The sequence below is a fragment of the Phyllobates terribilis genome, unplaced genomic scaffold (assembly GCF_046119375.1).
Source record: "Phyllobates terribilis strain yellow unplaced genomic scaffold, ASM4611937v1 Scaffold_13__5_contigs__length_258822181, whole genome shotgun sequence".
Taxonomy (NCBI): Eukaryota; Metazoa; Chordata; class Amphibia; order Anura; family Dendrobatidae; genus Phyllobates; species Phyllobates terribilis.
The window spans coordinates 111,479,647-111,503,702 of NW_027362773.1; the positions used below are offsets into that span (position 1 = coordinate 111,479,647).

The window sequence follows — 24,056 nt, forward strand, 5'->3', positions numbered from 1 at the left end:
ATTATTGACAGTAAAAACATCACAAACCAGACTCGATTTATATAGGTTTGAATATATTTTACTATATACTGTAAAGTAACATCTGTCTAAAGAATTTTTGTCCCCGCAAAAAAGCCAACAAAAATTCCACAACGAAACGTGTAAAACCCCTATTATCTCATCACACATGAATATTTCATGAGCACATTAGCAGCCTCACTAATTTTCTATGGTTCTTGTCATTAAGGCTTGCTCTATATGACAGTCGCTGGCTCCGCCATCTGCAAAAAATTATAGGTAAAGCTACGTACAATTCCCCCCGGGGGGGAAACAGAAAAAAAGAACCTATGGAACAAATTATTTCAGGATCCTGAAAAATGTATAGGATAGTGAAGCGGAGATTTGTGAGGGATCATAGTTAACCTCCTCTATGCCTCTAGGTATGAATTCCATGATTCTCAATATATTGCTATTGTTTAAATATATTAAAACTTCTCATGCTCGATGGTAAATTATCCAAGGACTTTTGTCTTCCAGGATCAGCATATACTGGAAATGTGTAATAGACAGCCCAATAAAATCCAGCAACTACAGCTCATTCACAACCTCTAGATATTTTATGTATGTACGTGGCATGGAGGTCAATGAAGAACAGACCGATCTTGAAGATTAAAGGGGTTGTCCCAAAGATGAAAAGAAATAAACAGGCCTCAACTGATGACAAAAATAATAAATATAAAAATAAATAATAATAATAATAATAAAATATGTAATTGCCTTACTGAGCCCCTGCAGCTCTCAATACACTTATCTTTTTTTCAATGGAAATGGTCAAAAATACCCATTTATTGGCTGATCACTGCTGGGGTCAGTGATTGACCAGATGGGCCCTTGAAATACAGATTAGTGCACATTAAGTAACCCTCTCGGAAATGGAGCTCTTATAAAAAAAATTTTTTTGCATCGGATGACCCCTTTAAGAAAATATCAACATCATTATTACTCACTTGTATATGGAGTAAAAAAAAAACAGAGGTTGATGTTGCGCCCGGACCCTCTACTTCCTATGAAGACACCGGCACTATCACTAGATTATCATATTTAGGCCGGGGTCCCACTAGCGAATCACATCCGATGTGAGAGCATCGGAGGCGATATGCTAATGACACTCGGCTCCTGCTCTGCTGCGAGCGGGAGCCGAGTGTCAGTGCACTGTGCTCTGGTCCTCTCGCACAGAGATGATCGCAGCACAGCTGCAGAGGGGACGGAGAAATCAATTTCTCCATCTCCTCTGTTGCTGGCATCAGCGGGAATCGCACTGCACTCGGGTGTTATCCGAGTGCAGTGCGATGTTTCACACACACCCATAGATTATATGGGTGTGCGTGATCCAAATGCAGCATGCTGCGATTTTTTTCCAGTCCGATCGCAACTGAGCACAGAAACATAGAATTAAATTGGTCCGAATGCAATCCGATTTTTTATCGGATTGCATTCGTCCAATTTAATCGCAAGTGAGAGCGAGCCCTTAGGTAGAACTTGTTACTGATTTTACCCTAGATCTTTCCGCATGGGTGGGATTCAATTTTTAAAGAGTAACTAAACTTTTATTTCTTTATTATTTTTTTCAAATTATGAATGTATTTTTAATGCATAGGCTTAATTACCCTATTTTGCTGTTTTCATGCAGAAAATAGGTGCATGCTTTATCAAGTGCACAGATCAGTACTCCATATCTGAAGGCAGTGGCATAACTAGAGTCCGATGGGCCCCAGTGCAAAATATAGACCTTGGCCCCTATCAGCATGTTGGTCAAATTATGGGCCTCTGTAGTGTTCTAGATCCTCTGAAGACATGCGTATTCACTCACATGTAATAATTTCCCCCGTACTGGCCCCTTTCTGTAATAATCTCCCCCATCCTGGGCCCTTCCAGTAATTATGTCCCTCATCCTGGGTGAGAATGTAGAGAAGAAAAATTCCAGCATCCGCCATGGTATAAATTGTTAAATCATTACTTTTAATTGCGCTATTTAAAATATGTAAGAACAAAACATTTAAAAAACGTCAGGGAGACAAAAAAGGGAAAGGAGTTGAGAGAAAAAAAATGGGGGGCGGGGACACAGGTCTACGCATTTCAAGCTGAACGCTTTTAATCCAGGATTAGGAGTGTTCAGCTCGAAACGTGTAGACCTGTCTCACCCCCCGTCTTTCCACCCCAACTCATCTACTTTTTTTGTCTCCCTGATTTTATTAAAATGTTTTTTTGTTACACATTTTAAATAGCGCAATTAAAAGTAATATTTTAACAATTTATACCATGGCGGATGCTGGAAGTTTTCTTCTCTATGTTGCTCTCTGCCCAGAAGCCAGTCTGGAGTCCATGCAACACAGTTTTTGATGGAAGCATTCCTTCCACACTTGGTGAGCTGAGCTTTTCCCTCCCCTTTCCCTCCATTTTTTCTTCTTCATTCTGGGCCCCATGCTATAACAATATCCCCATCCTGGGCCCCTTCCAGGTATAATGTTCCCCACCCCGACATGTAATAATGTCCCCCATCCAGGGCCCATTATTTATTAATGTCCCCCATCCTAGGCCCCTTACTATAATATTGTCCACCATCTTGGGCAACTTTCTGTAATAATGTCACCTGTCCTGGGCCCTTCCAGCAATAATGCCCCCCATCCAGGCCCCATCCTATAACGATGTTCTCCATCCTGCGCCCCTTCCTAATATAATGTCCTCCATCCTGCGCCCCTTCCTGGTATAATGTCCTCCATCCTGCGCCCCTTCCTGGTATAATGTCCTCCATCCAGCGCCCCTTTCCCTTCTTCTCCAGCACATTTTAGTATAAAACAAATGATTATTCTTTCCTTCTCCAGCTCCCACGACATGTGGCATCCTCCTCTATAGCTGACGAAAAAGCCGGCAGCATACTTCGGAGTGCCGAGATGGGCAGTGCATGATATCAATGCCAAGAGCCACTCGTGACGGGCATGTCGATGTCAGCTGCCGGTCTCTGATTGGCTGGCAGTGTGTATTGCAGTGCAGAGAGCTGGAGGGTCTCTGCGCCGCAAAATATATCAGCTGAATGTGTGTCCGAGGATGCACATCCACAGTACCCCCTCTGTGCCCCCCCCATAGTAATAGTGTCCCCACAAAATACTGGTACTTCTGACGCGCCCAGGGGATGGGGACGACTCGGTACCCGGGCCTTTGCCTGGTTTGGGGATGTCGCGGTGGTCGGCTCCCGGGCCCGTACCCTGGGGTCACTCTTGAAAAAGGGGATTGGAACTTGGTAGAAATAAAAATAAAGTAAATAGTTTGTGACGCCACCTGTGGTACCTGGTAAGGATTACCAGCGTTGCTACAGACCTCCGGGGGGTGGTGGGATGGCAGCTGGGATGTTTCTGCTCCCCACAGGCGGAGCGGGCTCCCGGGGCAGTGTGGAGTTTGGTGATGGGTGGTGATGCTGGGGCTTGTAGTGCAGGCGGGATGGCGCAGCAGGAGTAACTGACAGAGACAGGGGATTCGCTTCTATACCTTTACTGGTGCGGATGTCAGGTACGGTGCAGGGTACTCAGTAGGATGGGTGCACTTCAGGACTTCTCCCCAGTGAGCGGGTATAAGGCCTCCTGGTCCGTGTCTGCCTCTCTGTATGCTCCTGGCCAGCCTGCAACTGGGCCTAGCTTATGTGTCGTGCTGTTCATTCACCTGTCGCTCGGTAATGGGACCTTCTGCTGGCAACCACTATCCCTGGTCGTCGGGGCCTTCGTGGTTCCGGGTCCTGTAATGGGTCTAGCTTCAGGTCTGCCAGGGACTTGTAGTCCTCCTGAAATGCCAGTGGTCCCTACTGGGTATAAAGGACCCTATAGGCATGGACCCGGTGTCCGGTTTGTATATCGGGGTGAGCCTATGATGCTCCTCTACCCCTCAACTCCTCTCTCATTTCTCCTCCTTGCCGTCGGCCACACTTGGGGCCCTCAGAACTCAGCAGCAGATGCGCTGCATCTTCGCTGCTCTCAGCGTCAGCACGCTCTCAGACTCTGACGCTGTCTGAATGACTGAACTGCCTGGCTCCACCCTCCATATATATATCCCTAACGGGGCTCCCTCTGGTGGTATGAGGTGGAAGGGTGGAGGTGTTTATATGTAGTGAGGGCCTCTTGTGGGGAAGTCCATCCATGCACCCTGGGTCCTGTGGTACCTGTGAACAGCAGGGTGCCACACTTCCTTTTGCTAATACCTGGCAATAGTTCCCTCCTTCTGTAATAGTGCCTCTTTTGAGCTCCCGCATAGTTATAGTGCTTATACATGGTAATAGTACCCCCTCTGTGCTCCATAGTAATAGGACCCCCTCTATGCTCCACCATGACATAAGTACCCTCACATAGTAATAGTACCACCTTCTCTGCGCTCACACGTGGTAATAGTGTCCACCCTGTGACTACACATGGTAAAAGTACCCCCTATGATCCCACAAACGGTAAAAGTGAATCCTTTGTGCCCACATATGCCATTAGTGCCCTTTCTATGTTAACATATGGTAAAAGTGGCCGCCATCTCACTTTTTTCCCACCACATGTCTGCAGATCAATGCAAGCGGTATGATGACTTCACCACTTTGCCGTCTCACTGGAAAGTTGCTGTGCGCCATGGTAAGGAGCCGAGTGGAGCTCAGCGCCAACCAGCACCCAGCTGGTAACATATTCTATTGTAGCCACATCTTTCATGGGAACCATATTGGCATCCTGCATCCCCACTGGTCCGAAAAACATCAATCATTTTTTTATTCATTTTATTTTTTATCAGCGTGCCCCATTTACTGTTTTCTAATTTGTACAGTCATAAAAATATATGTTTTGTCTCCATGCCGGAGTTGCTATTGTCTGATGATCTGTAAACCTTTCATTTCCTTATTCTGTTTCCCTTTGTCTTTTTTTTTCCTTCCAATTCTCTTTTATTCCTGTCTGACCTCCTTTATTTTCCAACTCTGCTTTTATGAATCATTAGTTTCCCTATTCAGTCTTCCCCCAGCCTTTCTTACTTGCTTTTTCTCTTATTTTTTTTTTTTTTGCCAAGACAGAAATATTTGCAAAATCTCAGGGGGTCTGAGACCAGGAGTAAAACAGGGGAGAGGAAAAGGAAAAAAAAAAGATAGAAACAAACTTTGTCCATACAAGGATGGAGAGGGGGAGGGAAAGCAGAATATGTGGGAGAGCGGACGAGAGACCCTCCCTCTCAAGTCTACAAGCAGATAGATAGAAGTAGAACTTCTTTTACTACTCTGTCTGTGAAAGGCATCGGCTGGAGGCTGGGACAGCTGGGAGAGCACAGAGATGACGACTGCCAACCATAGAGGCTATAATATGAGATAACTGGTTGGCAATGAGATCATTGAAGAGGACCATTCTATAACCCTGGAATTATAATCTGCAGAAAAAAAGATCAACGAAGACAAATCTGCAAAACTCTACGGACTAAGATCAAATGCCCATGAAGTTTGGGAGAATGAAACTGACTCTCCTGCTCACAAGGACTTTTGGAGACAAGTTGAACCAGCTATAGTCCTTCTGACTAGGACAACCAACAAACATTAACCTGACCAAGAGATCATTCAGATTGAACTGGATCCAACTGAAACCTCTGGAGTAAGATTGACATTGTCCTCAAGCAGCAACGGAAAAGTGCAAAAAATAAAAAGAAACTCATGGATCTGTTATTCTTCACATTGCAGCTTCTACTTCTACTGTCCGTTTCACTTTCTGGTGACCTCAAAGAACATGATGCCCTCTGTGGGCCAGGTGACTCATGCTACGCTGTCTTTTACCAGAGACGGACTTTCCTTGAATCTTGGAGAGCCTGTCGAGAAAAAGGTGGCAATTTAGCAACTGTAAAAAATGTTCAGGAAGCTGCTTTGGTTGAGCAACTCCTTACCTCATCAACAGGTTCCCAAAGTGATGGAGATGTTCAGCTACGGCTTTGGATAGGCCTACAACGTCAACCTAGACAGTGTGCTCCACAGAAGCCATTGCGTGGTTTTACTTGGACAACTGGGGACCAAGACACTGCATTCACCAACTGGGTATCACAGCCTGTTTCATCAGGACCCCAAAGTCCCTGTTCGGCTCCTAGGTGTGTGGCTATCGGTCTGGGCTATGGTAAACCAGAAGATGATTTTAAATGGTCAGAAGGGTCTTGTACATTGCCAGTTGATGGCTTTATATGCAAGTTTCGCTATCAAGGAATGTGTCCAACCTTGACTGGAGAAAATGTTCGTTATTCTGTACCGTTTGGCTACCAGGGCACTTGGCTTGATCTACTACCATTTGGCACTGTCGCAGTGGTGTCTTGTGAAAGTCAACAACAGGCCATATCTGTACTCTGCACATTTAGAGAGGATCGCACTGTTGGTTGGGATAAAGAGGAGCCATTGTGTCAAGACCCTGATGACGTGTGTCAGGATTGCCAACAGTTGTGTGAAGATGGATTGTGTGCTTGTGAAGAAGGATATATACTCCAGCCTGATGGACACTCCTGTGAGCCAGAGGACTTTGAGGAGCAAAGATGTCCATGCCAATATCGGTGTATAGAGCTTGGAATTGGTGGTAAGGGTTACCAGTGCATATGCCCAGAAGGCTATGAGCTAGCTACAGATGAACTCAGTTGTGAAGATATAGATGAATGTGAAGATGAAGAAACATGTGAACACTCTTGTGAAAATACCCTAGGTTCCTATAAATGCTCTTGTGATCTGGGATTCGCCATCTCAGAGGATGATGCTGAGCGCTGTGTGGATATAGATGAATGTCGTTTTGCCCGTATGTGCCAGCAAATGTGTGTAAACCATGTTGGGGGATTTGAATGCTTTTGCAATGAGGGCTATGAACTAGCCGCTGATCGTGTCAGCTGCAATCGACTACATTATGAAGAACCTAAAAATGAGCCAAATCCCCATGCAACCAGTTTTGAAAGTGTTTTTGAGCCAGAACCTGATACAACAGGATGGGAAGATCTGGTAGATACGGAAATCAATTCAGAGACTGAAGAATACATATCTAATTCCAACGAAGAAATGACTATTATTGGGAAAACTACAGAAGAGGTTCTTGAGACAACGACTGCTCTAATGGGCTGGGAAACCCATGAGGAAATCACGACCAAACCCACTTTAATGCCAGACGATACTACAACATCAAAAGCTAAAGAGAATACGATTAAAACAACTACTTTGCAGACTACAACGCCTAATGTTCCTTCACTGGAGACAACTGTACCAAGTAATGGATTCTTCTCAACAATAAAACCCAAAAAAGAAACAAAAGTTAACGTTTGGTCAGGAGGATGGAACTTAATCTATGATATTTCCACAACCAAAAATCCTGCAACTCGTAAAAGTTCTTGGGATAAATCAACAGTGGTCCCTAGCAGGTCTAGGGTTGATGAAAAGCCTCAAACGACACTAAAAAACAAAAAAGTTCCAACTTTAACCACTTTGGTCACATCAGGACTTCCATTGTCTCATAATAATTCACATGCTGGGTCTCCTGAATTACATGCTAACTCACATCATCCATCCAAAGAGTCCAAGGGAAAAAGGGATACTCGATGGCTAATTGTAGCTTTGCTTGTACCCTTGAGTGTATTTCTTGTGATTATGTTGGCACTGGGCATTGTATACTGTACCAGATGCGGAGGAGAAGCAAAACCCCGTAGTGTCACTGACTGCTATCACTGGGTAACAGGTAGTGGACCAGAGAAAGGTATTCCTCCCTCCGGTGTGGACAGTCTAAACAGCCGAGGTGTTGTTTGAATAAACATGATGGGTAGAGGATTGTAAATCGGATAAAATACCAGTTTGTGTGGGACTGCCTGTGTTGGCATTGGTGCAATTGGAGTAATCACTCTATTTTTCCATTTTTTATTTTGCTTTTTATTCACTATATCTTTGTTCTGTCCATGCACTTTCTAGTATTTACATTGACTTCATATGTTTCATTATTTCATGTTTCCATTTCTCGTGTCCGTACCTCCCATTACATTTTGGTCTGCCCTTGTTAAATGTTTTTATGTCTACCTTTATTGTATGTTTTTTCTTGCCAACTGTATTTTGCATATAAAGTAGCTTTTTTTTTATAGCTCATGTGTCATGCCTTTTGCACCAGTTTAACAATAATGTAAATGACCTTTTTCTGATTAAAAAAAAAAGTTTCACTTCCTGGCAGAGGGTTCTGGAAGAAATGTCAAATGAAACCAGGTGAGTACAGATGCCACATTGGTAGAGATACTGGCTCAGAAGTTATGTTATGTCCAGACTTTTGTATCTGTGATGTATCCTGTTAATGATAATAGATACAATTCTTTGTATTCCATCTGAATTTAGCTTGTGTACTTAAAAGGTTTAATGTGTTCAGAGCTTATTGTATCAAATTAATCATAAGCCATGGTGTTAAGGGAACGCAGAGTCTAACAATGATAACTTCATGTATTAAAAGGGTTGTTTGGCCTTAGGGTAAAAGTCCGCAGTCACTTATGTGAATCTTCATAGCATGAACACTGCGCGCTTTCAGGATTCTCTGGTGCTGGCACCAGGAGCAGCGGGCGAGTGACCATAAATACGCGATTTACATACATGCGGTCACATGCCGACTAGACGTGTGCAGCCTCGCTTATTGCAAATGTATTGAGCCAGGTCGGACACGTCTAGTCGGAATGTGGCCGGACGTATGCAAATAACACACTTGCGGTCATATGACCTCCCACTCCCGGCGCCAACACTGGAGAATCCTCACAGCGTGTAGTGCACAAGCTGTGAGGATTCACAAGTTTGCAGTCACATAGAGTGACTGCAGACTTGTACCCTAATGCCAGACAACCCCTTTAATGGCTATTAGTCAAGCCTTACAATTACTGAGTTACTGAAAGTATAACCGTTGTTTTAATTTTTTTTTCCATAAACCAGTAGTACATGTGAAAATAAGCAACATTGTAATATATCTTATTAGAGCTATCGGCTTCTTTCTTCTCCTAGACTAGATTATTCAGTCTCAAAATCCTCAAATAAGGGGTAAAAACACAGGTTTTCTCATTACTGAGATAGGAGGTGACAGTTGGTGCTCATAAAGTTCTATGGAGAACTGCAACTGTCGTTTTAGCAGAATATCTGTGTCTATCTCTAGCTCCTCCTCCCTCCATAGAATTTTAGAAGCACCAACTGTCATCTATCATTAATGGGAAAATCTGTCTTCACTGAACACAGATTTTACCCATGAATTGAGAGTGAAAGATCAACACAAGAATTGAAAAAAGCAGATTTTTCTGATAAGATATATTACAAAGTTGCTTATTTTCATGTGTGCTATTGATGTATGAAATAAATATTAAAACAATGATTACAATGGAAATCAAAAGTATCACTTCGTGCAAAGGCTCAATAATAGTCAAACATAAATGTGTGTTATACATTATAAATGAATACATTGTGTTATGTTTAGTACAGGGTCTGATAGGACAGTACATGACCCAGGAATTCAAAGAACCCCAAAAAGAGAGAGCCCCTGTATGTACAAGGCATAGCACAATATAACAGTTTTATCCAGAGTGTTAATATAAGACACAAAGGGACCACGGACACAGCAAGCCCTTTGGGTGCAGATTATTGGACTATTTTTGTGTTGTAATTTATAGAAAAGCAACTCCTGGGTTCTTGCTTTTAAAGAAAATCCATCAGTAGGTTGCTATGTAATCTGAGAGAAGCATGATATAGGGGCAGAGATCCTGATTCCAGTGATGTGTCACTTACTGGGCTGTGCTTTGCTGTTTTAATTAATAAAATTATCACTACAGGACTAGATGTCTCGTGCCTCCTAGTCCAACCACACCCCCAGCACTAATTAGCAGCTTTCTGTCAATATACAATGTACACAAAGCTGCCAATCAGTGGTGTGGGCAGGGTTATACAGAGCTCAGCAGTCCGAGCTCTGCTAGATGTGCAGCAGAGAAAACGATGATTGTATCACAACTGCTGCACCCAGTAAACTAAGTGACACATCACTGGAATCAGGGTCTCTGTCCCTACATCATGCTGCTGTCAGATTACATAGAAAAACCTGCTGACATATTCCCTTTAATGTTCAGGTTTCACTTTTCTGCTGTCTTAAATAGATGACTCTCATGCATCTACAAGGAGTCATTGAATACTGTGAGTCAGCTCACTAAAGGCAGCAAAGAAGGAAAACCTTGTATATATTCTGGGTGGAAATCCATTACAAGGGTAATGGATATTTGGGTAATAAAGCCACATATGATCAAAAACGTAATTTAGCAGTTTTGGACAGAGGAATAATTTAAAAGGAGTTTTTCAGTACAATATAAGTGTTCGAGCCAAGCACATGTGCTCAGTGCACCCTTGGTGTGGCCAAACAGTTCAGTGCACCTTCCAAGCTACTTTTTTTTCCATCTATCTCCTTCCTTCTCTGATTACTGTAAAGCCAAAGCTGTCAATCAAGGAAATGGGGGAGGGGAGATAGCTGGAAAACAAGTAGGTGGGAACTGTTTCATCACGCCAAGGGTGCACCAAGCAGCTGTGCTTAGTTTGGACAGTCATTTTGTACTAACAGACTCCTTTTAAGGGAAGAGTTACACAAAAGGTTTTTTTTTCTGTGTTTTGATTTAAAAGTATTTTACCATGGAGGATATATGTTGAGAAAAAAAAAACCACTAACAAAAAAAAAACTACTTACTAACTACTAAATCAGTGTGTCCCCTTCATTGACAGATTTGTTGGGGGTCACAGAATTCAGACCTCAAGGCATCAGAAAATAATTGTATTTCCTAACGATACAGCATTACTTTACAAAATGAAAAAAGAAAACCCCTTAAAAAAAAAATCTTGTATTTTAACATGCAGTTTAGCTGCTATGTGTTGAAAACCATAAAGGACTTTTCAGGTTTTTGAAATCTCCTGTCCCCTGGCTGCAGTTTAAAAAAAAACTAAAAAAAAAACCTGCTTTTCTCATCCGCCCCCGGTCCAGCGCCGACCCTCCATAATGCTCCCAGTGTTTGGTATTATGTAATTTTTGACAGTGCTGCAGTCAAAACTGAGCTCAACAACTCCGCCCGATGACACAAACCGCTTAGCTCACTGATTGGCTGCAGCGCTGTCGTTGTGATATCAGCACTGGCTACAGACAATAACAGATGGCAGGAGCAGTAGTGGAGACTCAGCTCTGGACCCAGGGAGAGCTGGTAATGTACAGTTGAATTTTTTTCATTTTTTTAAAATAAACTACACCCAGGGGACAGGGGGATTTAAAAACTGTAAAACCCCTTTAAATAGTTCAACACATAGCAGCTAAACTGCATGTTAAAATAAATGTCGCCACTTTTTTTTAAAGGGTATTTTCCTGAAACCAGAAAACCTATCTTTAAAGGGTTTGTACAGTATTGTAACCATTGTTTCATTATTTAAAAAAAAAAGTAATAAAATGTTAAAAGTCTTAATTATGTTTCCATGGTTACAGACTACAAACAAACCCCACGTAGTCGGATTTTGCAGTTAAACTTCCAACTTTCTTAACCCTATTTTAGACTGACGTACCGAAAATATTGTAGCAAGAAATTGGAAACTGTTGGGTAAAAATGGAAAGATTTTGGATCAAAACTATTTGTTTAATTTTTAATATAGTTTAATAAAAAATAGTTGCAGCGGTGTACAATTTATTGCCATGATGTTTCTGAATATTACATCATTGTGCCAATGAAATTATCAGTGAATTGCTACATAACAGGCGATGGGTTAGGTTATCTGTGAGTTTGCATTTATAGGACTGCCACTATAGGAATCGGATACTCAGGGGGCGGTAAAGTCTTTGGGGACCTCGTAGTGATTTAATTTTGTATTATATTGAATATATGTGTAATCTTTGTTTTGATGTTGCCATTTCTAATTCTGTTTCTAATGTGTGAGTTATGTGATAATGTTACAACTTTCTGCATCCTGCGTTCATTGTATATATACAACATTGGCATTTTTTTATTTGATCATGGTTAAGTGGATCCATAATGGATCTGATTCACGGTGAAGAGCGACAGACCTGTAAACACTGCAATAATGGTAAAATGTTTCCTTTCGTGCTGTTTTTTTGTGTGTTTTTTACTGGAACAGACATGGTTAATAAAAAAAAACTGATGTGATTTTTTTTTACTGTTAAAAACAGAATTTGCTCATTTGTGATTTTAAATCTCTTTATTGCAATGGGGTAATTGTGTGCAATGCATTTTATATATACTGTGAAGGATACAAGTGAGGGCAGGTGCAGACGACCGTAGACTCTCTCATCCAAGATAATTGGGCCGATTATGCAAATCACACTCTGATCAGATTCTATCGGATGAGGAGAAGATGGAGAAACAAAAAATTACACCATCTTCTCCATTCTTTCAGTAGGTGGAATTCGGACTGCACTTAGATGTCATCCGAGTGCAGTCCGATGGTTTCTAAGGAGTCATTGACTTGCATTGTCGAGTGCGATCCACTGTCACGGGAGTGTCAGGTGTAATAGACAGTCGCCCTGGATCTGGCTGTAGAAGGTCACTGCGCTTGGCATTACAGAAACCTTCTTAATCCTTCTTCCTTTTGGACCCAGCGGTGACCTCCCTCCTGCTGCTGATTGACACACCCTTGCCTGGGAGTTAAAAATGCTCAGTTTGCTCCAGGGAATCGCCGATGATACTTCTATGTACTTTTGTGCAGGCTTGAAGCACTAGCTTCTTCTCTGGTGCCCTTGGAGGAGAGTTGGCTTTACTCCTCTTGTGTCTACTCAAGCTAAGTTTATCCCCTTTGTTTGTCTACCTTGTTGTCTTTAGTTTGTAGTGGGGCCTGACCAGTGCTCACCCCTCCCCCTCCCTATCCAGGGCCAAGCTCTAGAGACTTCCAGGGCTTAGGTTCCTGCTCAGCTATAGGTGTGAAATGTATATAGGGACGGTAGGGTAGGCACGGTGATTATTAGATCTGCCTAGGGGTGCCCACTCCCACTTTCCCTAGTGTTTGGGCTTCCTCTCCCTCTTCCCTTCTTGTTGCACTTATTCTTTCCCACACCTTGCGTGACATCCATACATTGGATCAAACTCGGCCATGCCAAAATTTTTCCCTCGAATATTTAACAAAAAATTGGACACATGCATGGCCCCTTAGAAAAACATTGGGCCAAGTGCATCCAATGTTTTGTCGGAGCGGAAATACAATTGTCTGCACCTGGGGCTACAAGGCCACCTTGACCGCGACACAGCTCGGCCAAATATCGCTAAGTATCACCGCAATACCAATAAATGGGGTCTCATTGCGACCCCAAGGGTACTGCGACCACCACAAGTACAGCACAAAATATAGGTTGAATTGTTTTGTGACTCACTTGTCGAGGTTGCACTGCCCTCAATGTCACAATGCAACTTAGAAATCTTTGGCCGCTTGACTTGTGTCTTTAGCCCAATCCTAAAGGAGGCCAAATGCTCCTTCCAACCTGTCTATATACATGCATGCTCCAACCAGCGTACATCTGTACTTAGAAGGATGGAATAAGCCATTGGCAAACACCTCTGGCAGCCAGATGGGGCATGTTGAAATACATCTTTCCCATCCTTGTTTCCACTAAAATCTGGCATCAGTGAAAGCTGGGACTCCTTCATACACCTCTGACGGTCAGTCCGTCCCACAAAAATCAGAGGATTTGACTGAAATTCGTCTGACATGTATGGCCACCTTCATGCGCAAAAGTTAACCCAATGTAAGAAAAGTTTGGAAAATGTTGTGATGCATGACCGACGCGCCACCTAAAGACTCTGGACTATGAGGCTTGTTTAAATGGCTCGGTCAACATATCTTCCAAAACAGAACATTATAAATTATACATTTTTATTATCCAGTGCCTTATATTATTGATAGCTTAGTTATAAGTTTAGCTTCGAGGCATCTTCAAACTGTCACATCCCGATGAAGAATAGGAAGTCTTGGAAAATACCTTTAATAGTAAACGGCACAAGCTTGTAGTCTATTCTTCAGTTACCGTGGGGGCTAACTACATTACACCTGGCTGTGTTGGCATTTTGTGCCATACTAAGGTCAGCCGGGAAAAAAAAAAGTCACAAAACCTAGACTCGGGGCACACGCCGACCCACATTATTCTGCTTTGTAGACCATTATTAATTCTTAAATTCCGCTTACAGGAAGTTAGAATCTAAAAAAGCCTGATAGAGCATCCCATGTATAATCTTATAATAAAAACTTACATGTCCATACAGAGGTACAGTAGGACCCCATACAACCATGGATGCCATATTGCAGCTCTAAGCTATTCAAAGGCTGTACGGAGCTGTAATATGGTCTTGTGCATTAGCACTAAAAGTGCAGGAAGTGTAGCCCTAGTTAAAGGGGTTGTCGAGGCTTGGGGCTCAAGTCTACATTCACTCTATGTGACTGCAGACTTGTGAATCCTCACAGTGCGCAGTGGGCACGCTGTCAGGATTCTCCTGTAAAGCAGGTGGGCACATGCCGACTAGACGTGCACGGCCTTGCTCAATACAAATGAATTGAGCGAGGCTGGACACGTCTAGTTGGAATGTGTCCAAAAGTAGGTTTACACGTCTGCAGTCACATAGAGTGAGTGCAGACTTGAGCCCCGAGTCTGAACAACCCATTTAAGCTCTTGTAGAAGTGATTTTCTGAAACTTTCCCTTTCCACAGTTACAGTGCATAAAACAGTCTAATTGATTAAACATTGCAATTGCAAATTTAGAAAGAAGGACATTCATTACAGAGTGAACAACGTGACAGCCACTTCTATAAATGAACACGCAACTATTCCTAAATTAATGCCCTCCTCGCATGCAATCGTAATTTGTCAGTGAATCAGCAGAGCTACAAACAATGGCTTCAGTAAGGGAAAAAGTCTTTGATTTATTTCTTTCTGAGCTTTTTTTTTCATCTCCAAAAGTACATTGCGAGCAAAGTTTATAAGTCCAGTTCACAGAGATGGTCGATACAGAAGTCTATGTACCATAGAGAAGAAGAGGACATGCAACATTGAGAAGACATGCAACAATGACGGCAACTCTGATTTCTATGGGTCTTAGTACATGACTACGAAATGCGATGTTGGATGATTCCATGGTAGAGACTATGTGATACAATGAACAATATATCACTGTTACACCCTGCAATACATTGCCAACCATCGCCCCAGCAGATCAGGGATTTCTATTTATTGCTCTTGTATACATGTTATATGTTTTCTCTTAGTGTTAAAGGTTGTCAAATAAAAATGAACTTAAAAGTAATGGACTAAATAATTACTGGCAATTTAAAGTTTGTTTATGAGAGTTCTTAGATAAATCAGTTATGTGCCACTTCCTTTCTTCTTCCTCATCTACAAGGACGGTACAAAGATTTGCATATGGTTTGTAATAATAAATATGCATAGTAGTAAATACAAAAAAATAGATACACTATCAGTATATTATTAAATCTGCAAAGTTGCTTTATTTTTTATCATTTCATTGATAAATTTGGTGCATCATAGAGTTTAAGTTTACACTGTCTATTAGTTGGCTTACTTAAGTCAACTAAATTGTTGCTCAATTTCAGGGCGATTTTGGCGCACAGGATCAAGATTTAATTCTTTCCCACTTTCCGATGGGTCACTTACATACGCCCCTTGTCTAGCATGTCTAACATGTATCTAGAATGTGTCTAAAACACTAATATATGTAATAATATAATAATCTAAGTTTTTACACACTTTTTCTCACCCTGACTATGGTTAGGACTTGGGTTTAGACTAGGGTAAGGAACAGGACTAGGGTTATAGATCATGCTAGGTTTAGGGATAGTACTAGGGTTATGCATATGGTTGGGTTACGTATAGGGTAATAAAATGGATAAAAGGCACAAACGTACCCTTCAGCTCCCCATCTGTGCTTTGACTTGTAATTTTGGAAGAGTAGAGACAGGGACCTGTAGGGGCAGCATTTCCAAATTTAATAAAGTATCCCCTGTAAAAAACAAAAAACAAAAACAGTAACGATAATCTTTAAACTTTTACAAACTTTTTCTCACCCTAACAAGTGTTAGGGATAAGGTTAGGACCCGGGGTAAGACTAGGGTAAGGAATAGGACTAGGGTTATAGATAGTGCTAGGGTTATGGTTTACCGTGACAGAGAGGAGCCAGAAGACCGTGGTGTCTGATTTCACGTACTTTTGCACAGATTAGAAGCACTTAACCATCATATTAAACAGTGCAGGTTTCTTCTAGCAGTGCAAGGGTTAATCTGTTTAGTTGAGAGCTTCTGAGCTTTCCTGCTTTGATGGTCTCAGCTGTTCAGTGTTGGCCACTCCCCTCTCCTATATATATACTCGCCTGTGGCAATCAGGGATTGCCCGTGTTAGTTTCATACTGCCTGGTTCTGGAGTTGGAGGAGGTGTTTGGAGTGTTGTTCTAAAGACTGTTACTTGGTGATTTGTCTGTGTGCATATCCTCATCCTCACTTATTTTGTTTTTCCTTCCCTTTACTTCCAGGTGTTCCACTCTGTTGTTTGCGAGTGCATATTAGTATGATTGGCATTTTCATTTATCCCTGTACATCTTCCCTTGTTAGTCTGAACTACTCCCCACTTTTTTGGATGGAGGAGGGGACAGATAAGGGCTGATTTAGGAGCTCAGCAAGGCACGTGGCCCCGGCATCTTCACCATCAGAAGTAATTCGGGGAGCAGGGATAGCTGGGACGCCCCTAGCTTTAGGGATAGGGAAGGAGCCTCTAGCCCCAGGATATCCTACAACAGTGATGTGACAGTTGGGTTATTGTTACACGCACGCCGCTAGGTTCAGATAGGGGCGACACAGGTTACATGAATTCTTTGGAATCCTGGGGGAACCGTTACTCAGGGCAACCATAGACCATGTGCTGCAGCTTCTCTCAGGCACACAGGGGTATTGACTCTCAGGTACAGACACGTAGGTTGTTTCACTTGCTGATCAGGCACACTTGGCAAGAGTCCTCAAATGGTAGAACAGTAGCATTTAATAAGAAGCCGCACAGTCAGTGCAAGTTAAGTCTTATGAGCAACAGACTCCAGTGACAAACAGTACAGTTCCCTTAGCAGCACAGCAGTTCATAGTCTTCCCAGTAGTACAGGACAGCACAGTTCTAATGCAAAGGCACATTAATGAACACAGCATTCTTTACAGCACAGTAAGATGGAGGGGGGGGGTTACTGGGGGAGATGATCCCTGTGACACCATTTCTTCCAATCCTTATCTTTCTGCCTGATAATACTCTGCACTGCTAGTTCAGGAACTCTACCTGACCTGTCCTTAGCTTCACTCCTGACTTGAATCCTTTTCACTTGCAGTGGCGCTTCTGTGAGATACAGAACACACACACCACTTTTCTCTTCAGCTCCAGCCAGACAGTAAACAACTTCCCCACAATACCCCTGGGGCTCTGCTAAAACATTCCCCTTCTCCTGTAACTGTGTTAACCCCTCTAGTTGCTGGATGCTTCTGGAGCACAACACTTCCTGTCTCATGTGCTTGTGTGACGTCCTCATTCTCGAAAGAGCCCCTTTTGAGTTTACCCTGGGTGATGGGGGGACTCGGTGTCGGGTCCTGAGGTGAAGAGATGGAGTGCAGCTGTGGCCCGGACCCGACCCTTGCTCAGGGCCGTCACATGAAAAGGAAGATGTTGTGGGCTCATCCGGGTTGAGTGACTTATTTAACGACTATGCCACCTGTGGTGCCTGGTGAAGGGTCACCAGCACCGCTGCACAGTCCGCCGAGGCATGGTGTCATGGTGGCCTGAGTTCTCACTGCTCCCCACAGGCGGAGCAAGGCCTCGGGGCAGAGGGACAGGAGGAAGGGGGGCAGTAGTAGAGGAAGAACGGACGCCGCGTCGCGCGTTGTGGCGCAGGAATAACAGTCCGGAGGCCATAGGGGTGAACTTCCAAGGCTTTACTCACATAGCTGGCAAAGGAAGGCGACTCCCTGGTCCCCGCGGAGTCCTGCGGTCACCAGGGACGGGGGTCCGACAACCTCCAAGTAAGTCCAGCATTCAGTCGGGACCCTACACCAGAGTGTTCCTGAACTACAGACCAAATAATTTCTTGTCCGTGTGTGTGCAAATAGGCCGGGTCTCCCTCTGAGCTCCTCTCAGAACAAGGGTACGGGTAGCAGCTCCGCTCCGTCCGATACCCGGTGGGATCCTCTGGGCCTACCGGGCTTTCCCGTCCAGGACGTAGAGTAGCAAGGTCGGGTGTCGGGGGCCGGTACCCCTCTTGCAGCCGGAGTCCCTCTGAATATATCACTCTTGGTTCACCAGTCTCCCTGTAACCATGGGAGCAGCACCTAGTGCACTCCAGCTCCCTCTGGTGGAGAAATGTGGTGTTGGATGCAAAAGGTTAGGTCCCGACTATCACACTGTCCTTACCTCAGAGGAGGAACACCTACTCCATTAGAGAAGTGCAGCATCCCTGTGGCGGTTGAACCCTCAGGGGCGCCACATTTCCCCCTGGTAAAACACAGCACGTCCGCGGGCTGCAAAAGAGGTAACACCCAGGAAATTTCTTTTTTATATATAACAAGAAAAACTATCATCCCTTTATGGGAGGCACATATCCTTAAACGTTGCATAACAGGGTATACAGTATAAAAGTACAAAAGTATAAAATTATAAAAGTGCTAGCATTTTTCCAGAGACATTAGTGCAAACAGACGGGTTAAGGTGCAAAGACGCAGAGTCAGTTCAAAAGTGCAAGGGACCTGTCCTAAACCCTCAACGTGGGCCCTGGGGTGGTAGCAGGACATGAAGATCCTGAGTTGGACCTCTCGGAGAGCCACCCTGACAGGTTTTTCTTCTGAGGTCTTGAGGTAGAAAATATCCGCGGTTTTGTATAAAACCAATATGGAGCACCTAAAGAGAGGCAAACTATATACAAGGGAAAGAGTCTTTCTGCTGCCAGTCTGCAGGGACACGTGTCTCTAGAAACCGGGGGGTTAGAAGAAAATCAAAAATAGAAAAGTCAACACACACTAAAACTTGTAAACGGATTGCAACAGCCGGGGGCTGCTTTAGAACTCGGGCTCCCTCCTTGGAAAGGGCTCATTCCTCCCGACGGAGGCTAGCCGGTCCCCTGAGGCTGAGCGCGGGGTGGCGTCGCTCCCGGACACTTTGTGCACGTCCAGGGCGTACCACCCTCGCACTCCCTGGTGGCGAGAGAAAGTCACCGTATCACCCGGGAAGAGGTTCCGACCAGGGTGTCCCTTCTTTAAACGCGGCTCGACGTCCCGCCGGCTGATGAAGACATCGTCCTGGTACTGGGGACTTCTTATGAACCCCCACCCCGCCTCATGGTGGAAGCGGACGACATGGCCTTCCACTCGGGGACTGGGACGGGTGGCCTCCTCCTGACGCGCCTGGGATTTAGCAGCTTTGGCCCGTACCTCAAGGCGCTCGCAGCGCTGCTCCCGCTGACGCTGCTCCCGAGCGAGCTGGAAGATTTGATCGCTGCACCACTGGCTCCTCCTCCGCACTTCAGCCCGGGTCTCCCGGGGGAAGCCCATTAGGTCGCCCCCTGGTTTTCCCAGGCCCACTCCTCAGCCTTGGGCCAGGTTACTGCTGGTGCGGGTAGCGGGGTCAAAACAAGTTGCTGCGGGTCCTCTGCAGGCAGGGACCAGTCCGGGTTGGAGCCGGTAGATTCCTCCGCAGCTTCAGGCACCTCCGAGTCAGGGTTTGGGCGGCATCGGAGGTCCCCACTCATGGCTGCCGATTGCAGCTCTGGAGCCAACGCTTGCTCCCAGGTGACCGTGTGGGGAATTAGATACTCTGTCATGAGGTCCAGGATAGTCACGGTAGGCTCTGCAGCTGGGGCAGGGGTTGCACACTCACCCGCCGCTGGGCCGCCCTCGACCTCTGTCACCGCGTCGCCTTGTCCTGGAACCTCAACTCCTTGGCGGCGGTCCCGGATACGCAGCAGTATCTCCTCCCGCCATGCAGCCGTCGCCGCCTCCTGGGCCTCTCTTTGCCTTCTTAAGAGTCCCGGAGCTTCCTGCCGGAGAAATGCAAAATCCCCCGAGGTCAACACGCTGCCGCCTTGCTCTCTGCCGGGTGAAGGGCCTGAACCGGGTTCAGTAGATGTGTGGACTTGCTCCCCAGAGGCGTCCATGTCTGCCTCTGTTGATTGCCAAGCTCCGACTGCAATGGCCGCACCTTGCTGCTTTTCTTCTTCCTCCTCTTTCGGGGCGGTTCCTGGGTGGAATACTGACAGGCCCGCCTTCGTTCAGCCCATCCCGTTTGACGGGCATTACCCCGCAGACAGTCTCTTCCTTTGCTGCGGGCATGCTATCCTGCCGACTACTCTAGGTTGTGACGTCCTCATTCTTGAAAGAGCCCCTTTTGAGTTTACCCTGGGTGATGGGGGGACTCGGTGTCGGGTCCTGAGGTGAAGAGATGGAGTGCAGCCGTGGCCCGGACCCGACCCGTGCTCAGGGCCGTCACATGAAAAGGAAGATGTTGTGGGCTCATCCGTGTTGAGTGGCTTATTTAACGACTACGCCACCTGTGGTGCCTGGTGAAGGGTCACCAGCGCCGCTGTAGTCTGCCGAGGCCTGGTGTCATGGCGGCCTAAGTTCTCACTGCTCCCCACAGGCGGAGCAAGGCCTCGGGGCAGAGGGACAGGAGGAAGGGGGGCAGTAGTAGAGGAAGAACGGACGCCTCGTCGCGCGGTGTGGCGCAGGAATAATAGTCCGGAGGCCATAGGGGTGAACTTCCAAGGCTTTACTCACATAGCTGGCAAAGGAAGGCGACTCTCTGCTCCCCGCGGAGTCCTGCGGTCACCAGGGACGGGGGTCCGACAACCTCCAAGTAAGTCCAGCATTCAGTCGGGACCCTACACCAGAGTGTTCCTGAACTACAGACCGAATCATTTCTTGTCCATGTGTGTGCAAATAGGCCGGGTCTCCCTGTGAGCTCCTCTCAGAACAAGGGTACGGGTGGCAGCTCCGCTCCGTCTGATACCCGGTGGGATCCTCTGGGCCTACCGGGCTTTCCCGTCCAGGACGTAGAGTAGCAAGGTCGGGTGTTGGTACCCCTCTTGCAGCCGGAGTCCCTCTGAATATATCAGCATGGCGAGGACAGGTGGCGTACACCGCTCCGTCTGCATCCTGCCTGGGATCCATTTGCTGTGGAGCCACACTCTTAAGCTCCGGGCCTTCTTGATCCTGGTCCTTGGCCGGGTTGAGACATTCCTTGTCTGCAACCTACTTCTCGTCCCAAGGCCAGGGTACGAGGGCTGTGTCCCTTGCCGGCGCAGGCCCACACAGGATCTGCACTCCCGGAGGGAGGTCACATTACACACAGTAGTCTGACAGCACAGTACGACCACTAAAAAAGAGACAGACCGACAGACCAAGATCAAAGATAGCTTTGAATTAAATATCAAATCTAAAGTGTAACTAACTTGTAAGTCCTCCACCCTCACCCACTAACTGGTTCCCCTCACTCTTGGTTCCCCAGTCTCCCTGTAACCAGGGGAGCAGTACCTAGTGCACTCCAGCTCCCTCTGGTGGAGAAATGTGGTGTTGGATGCAAAAGGTTAGGTCCCGACTATCCCACTGTCCTTACCTCAGAGGAGGAACACCACACTCCATTAGAGAAGTGCAGCATCCCTGTGGCGGTCGAACCCTCAGGGGCGCCACACTTGTGTTACCTCTAATAGTTGATGAATGCTTTTAAAGCAACAGTACTACTTCTGCATGTCACACTCTGCAACAGCACTACTTCTGCATGTCACACTCTTCCCTCCTTTTTGAATGTCGTCCTCGACATTCATCTTAATTGGTCAATCTGACCAATTCTCAGACAGTGGTGAAAGTTGGATAACTTTATATACAAATTGGCATTGTGAAATTGGTATAACGTTCATAAACATTGATAACCTAATTTTACAACCTTTCTCTTGTAGGATGCCTGTAAGAAATAAACAATTAACACAATTAAAACAATCAGCATCCCTTCAGCTGGAGCTTTTCGTATGTCTTCAACCAGCTCTCTCTCTCTTTGCTTTAACAGTTCTTTGTTTCTACAAAGTCTTTTAAGGAAAATCAAAGTAGGAAAACAAGTCTTTCCACCAGGCAATATCTTCCATACCTCCCAAGGGGTGCTTGGGTGGTGTGGAGATACTGCCATGGCATCTGGTTTGTATTTTTAACCATTATATATTTGGCTCATGTGGAGGAATATACATGTGTTATTAATGGTTGACGCTAGGTAATATATATAACAACTATATTTGATGTAATTGTGTAATATACTCTTTGATGGTAACTTAGCCAACTAATTGACTTATATTTTGCATCACATTGTGTGATTATATACTTGATGGGATTGTACAATATATCTTGCTTACAACTTAGCCAATTAATTACTTAATATCAATTATTATATACTGGCAATAATGCTGTATATCGAGTTACCCTGTACAATGTACCATAAGGGATAGAATTTGATATAGACCTCCCTGTATTTGACTAAATGCACTAATTTATGTCATGCAGTAAATATACTGTTGATATTGATGTATATTGAACCAAACTATATAATATACTACCTTTTGCCAATAAGATAGTGGTGGACCGCACCACCCCTGTGGTTTTATGGGAATTTTTTAGGGGCTGTTTTTTAATCTTACTCTGTTTGCTGTGTTCAATAATTGTAATAAAATATTGCTATGAAATAACAGATGACTATTTTGTTTAAATTGATTACTATACTGTAAGGAGGTATTGCATAATAACATCTTCCATACTGCCACTCAAGTGGGCTTACCTGGACCGCATGCAGAGATACCTGTTTCCAGTCAACAGTCCTTTGCACTTGACTCGGTTCACCAAGTGTCTCATACGTCAGCATCACGGGCTTCCTTACTTCTCGAGTCGACATCCTCCTGGTGGGTTGTTCCTCAGAGACCACGGGCTCTTCGGTCACAGAAGTTTCTTCCGCCGCACTCATTTCCCGTGCTTCCTCAGATGCTCTTGGAGCTGCCTCTATAAGTTCCTGTACTTCTCCTGAGTCGCTTGTGTGGCGCCCCTGAGGGTTCAGTCGCCACAGAGGTACTGCATCTCACCCAGAGGTGTGGTATCTCACTCTCAGGTAAGGAAGGAGTATGGCTCGGGACCCTAACACCTGCATTCACTACACCACATTTCCGGGGGACAGGGCGAGATTGCTCCTACGGGAGAGCACAGTCCCTGAGCCCTGGCTGGAGTGGGGGGAACCACCTAGAGAGGGGGAACCATGTAGTGGATTGGGTGGAGGACGTAGATCCTGGGAGCACATGACAAGGAGATATAAAAACTAGACACCATCTTAGTTCAGTCAGAGAGACAGTCAGGACAGTCAGAGGAGGAGAAGTGACAGGAGCAGAGGCTCTGTATGAGCTCTGCTCCAGAGGCGGGCCTGGACAGTGAGGCCCAAGTCTGAGAGGAGAAGGGAGCAGGACGGCTCCAGGAATGAGGAGTGAAGGGACCCTAGGGGTTGGGGCCGTGCAGCAAGCCACCAGTACGCCCGCTGCTACCAGGAGGTAGAGGGGTCAGGCCAGATAAGGGGAACCGGTCCCTCAACTAGTGGAGAAAATTACTAAGGCTCAACTAGAAACCGGAGGCTGCAGTATTTCATGTGCTGTAAGCCGAAGTCCACACCAGTCCCACTAAGAAGGTAACCACATAGGACCCAGGGGATGGAACACACGTCGCCCGCCAAGGCCCGAAGGTACCGGATAGAAGTGCCACTGGGTGTGAGGTGCAGGGAGCAGGCCAGAGAGAGGACACACAGAAGGGGGTCCTGCTAAATACTCCAGAGATACCTGAGGGTGGACTGAGCCCCTCACTGAGTACGCGCAGCACGACGTGGGAAGTTGCTTGGACGTCTGTAACTTGAACTGCAATAACTGTGAGTAAAGACCCTGGGACTGCACTATCAGACTCCGTGTCATTACTGACTACCTGCACCATAACCACCATCATCTATACA

At 45.3% G+C, this 24,056-nt stretch overlaps 1 protein-coding gene across 1 annotated transcript; it reads left to right on the top strand.

The window, feature by feature from the left end:
* Positions 1 to 5,189: 5,189 nt before the first annotated feature.
* Positions 5,190 to 12,174, top strand: CD248 (CD248 molecule). The gene has a single exon (XM_073658428.1). The coding sequence runs from the start codon at positions 5,690 to 5,692 to the stop codon at positions 7,790 to 7,792; it is 2,103 nt and encodes a 700-aa protein (XP_073514529.1). The 5' UTR covers positions 5,190 to 5,689; the 3' UTR covers positions 7,793 to 12,174.
* The last annotated feature ends 11,882 nt before the right edge of the window (positions 12,175 to 24,056 follow it).

Excerpts from the sequence above, each read along its gene's own strand:
- CD248 (XM_073658428.1), top strand. The coding sequence starts at position 5,690 with ATGGATCTGTTATTCTTCACATTGCAGCTTCTACTTCTACTGTCCGTT.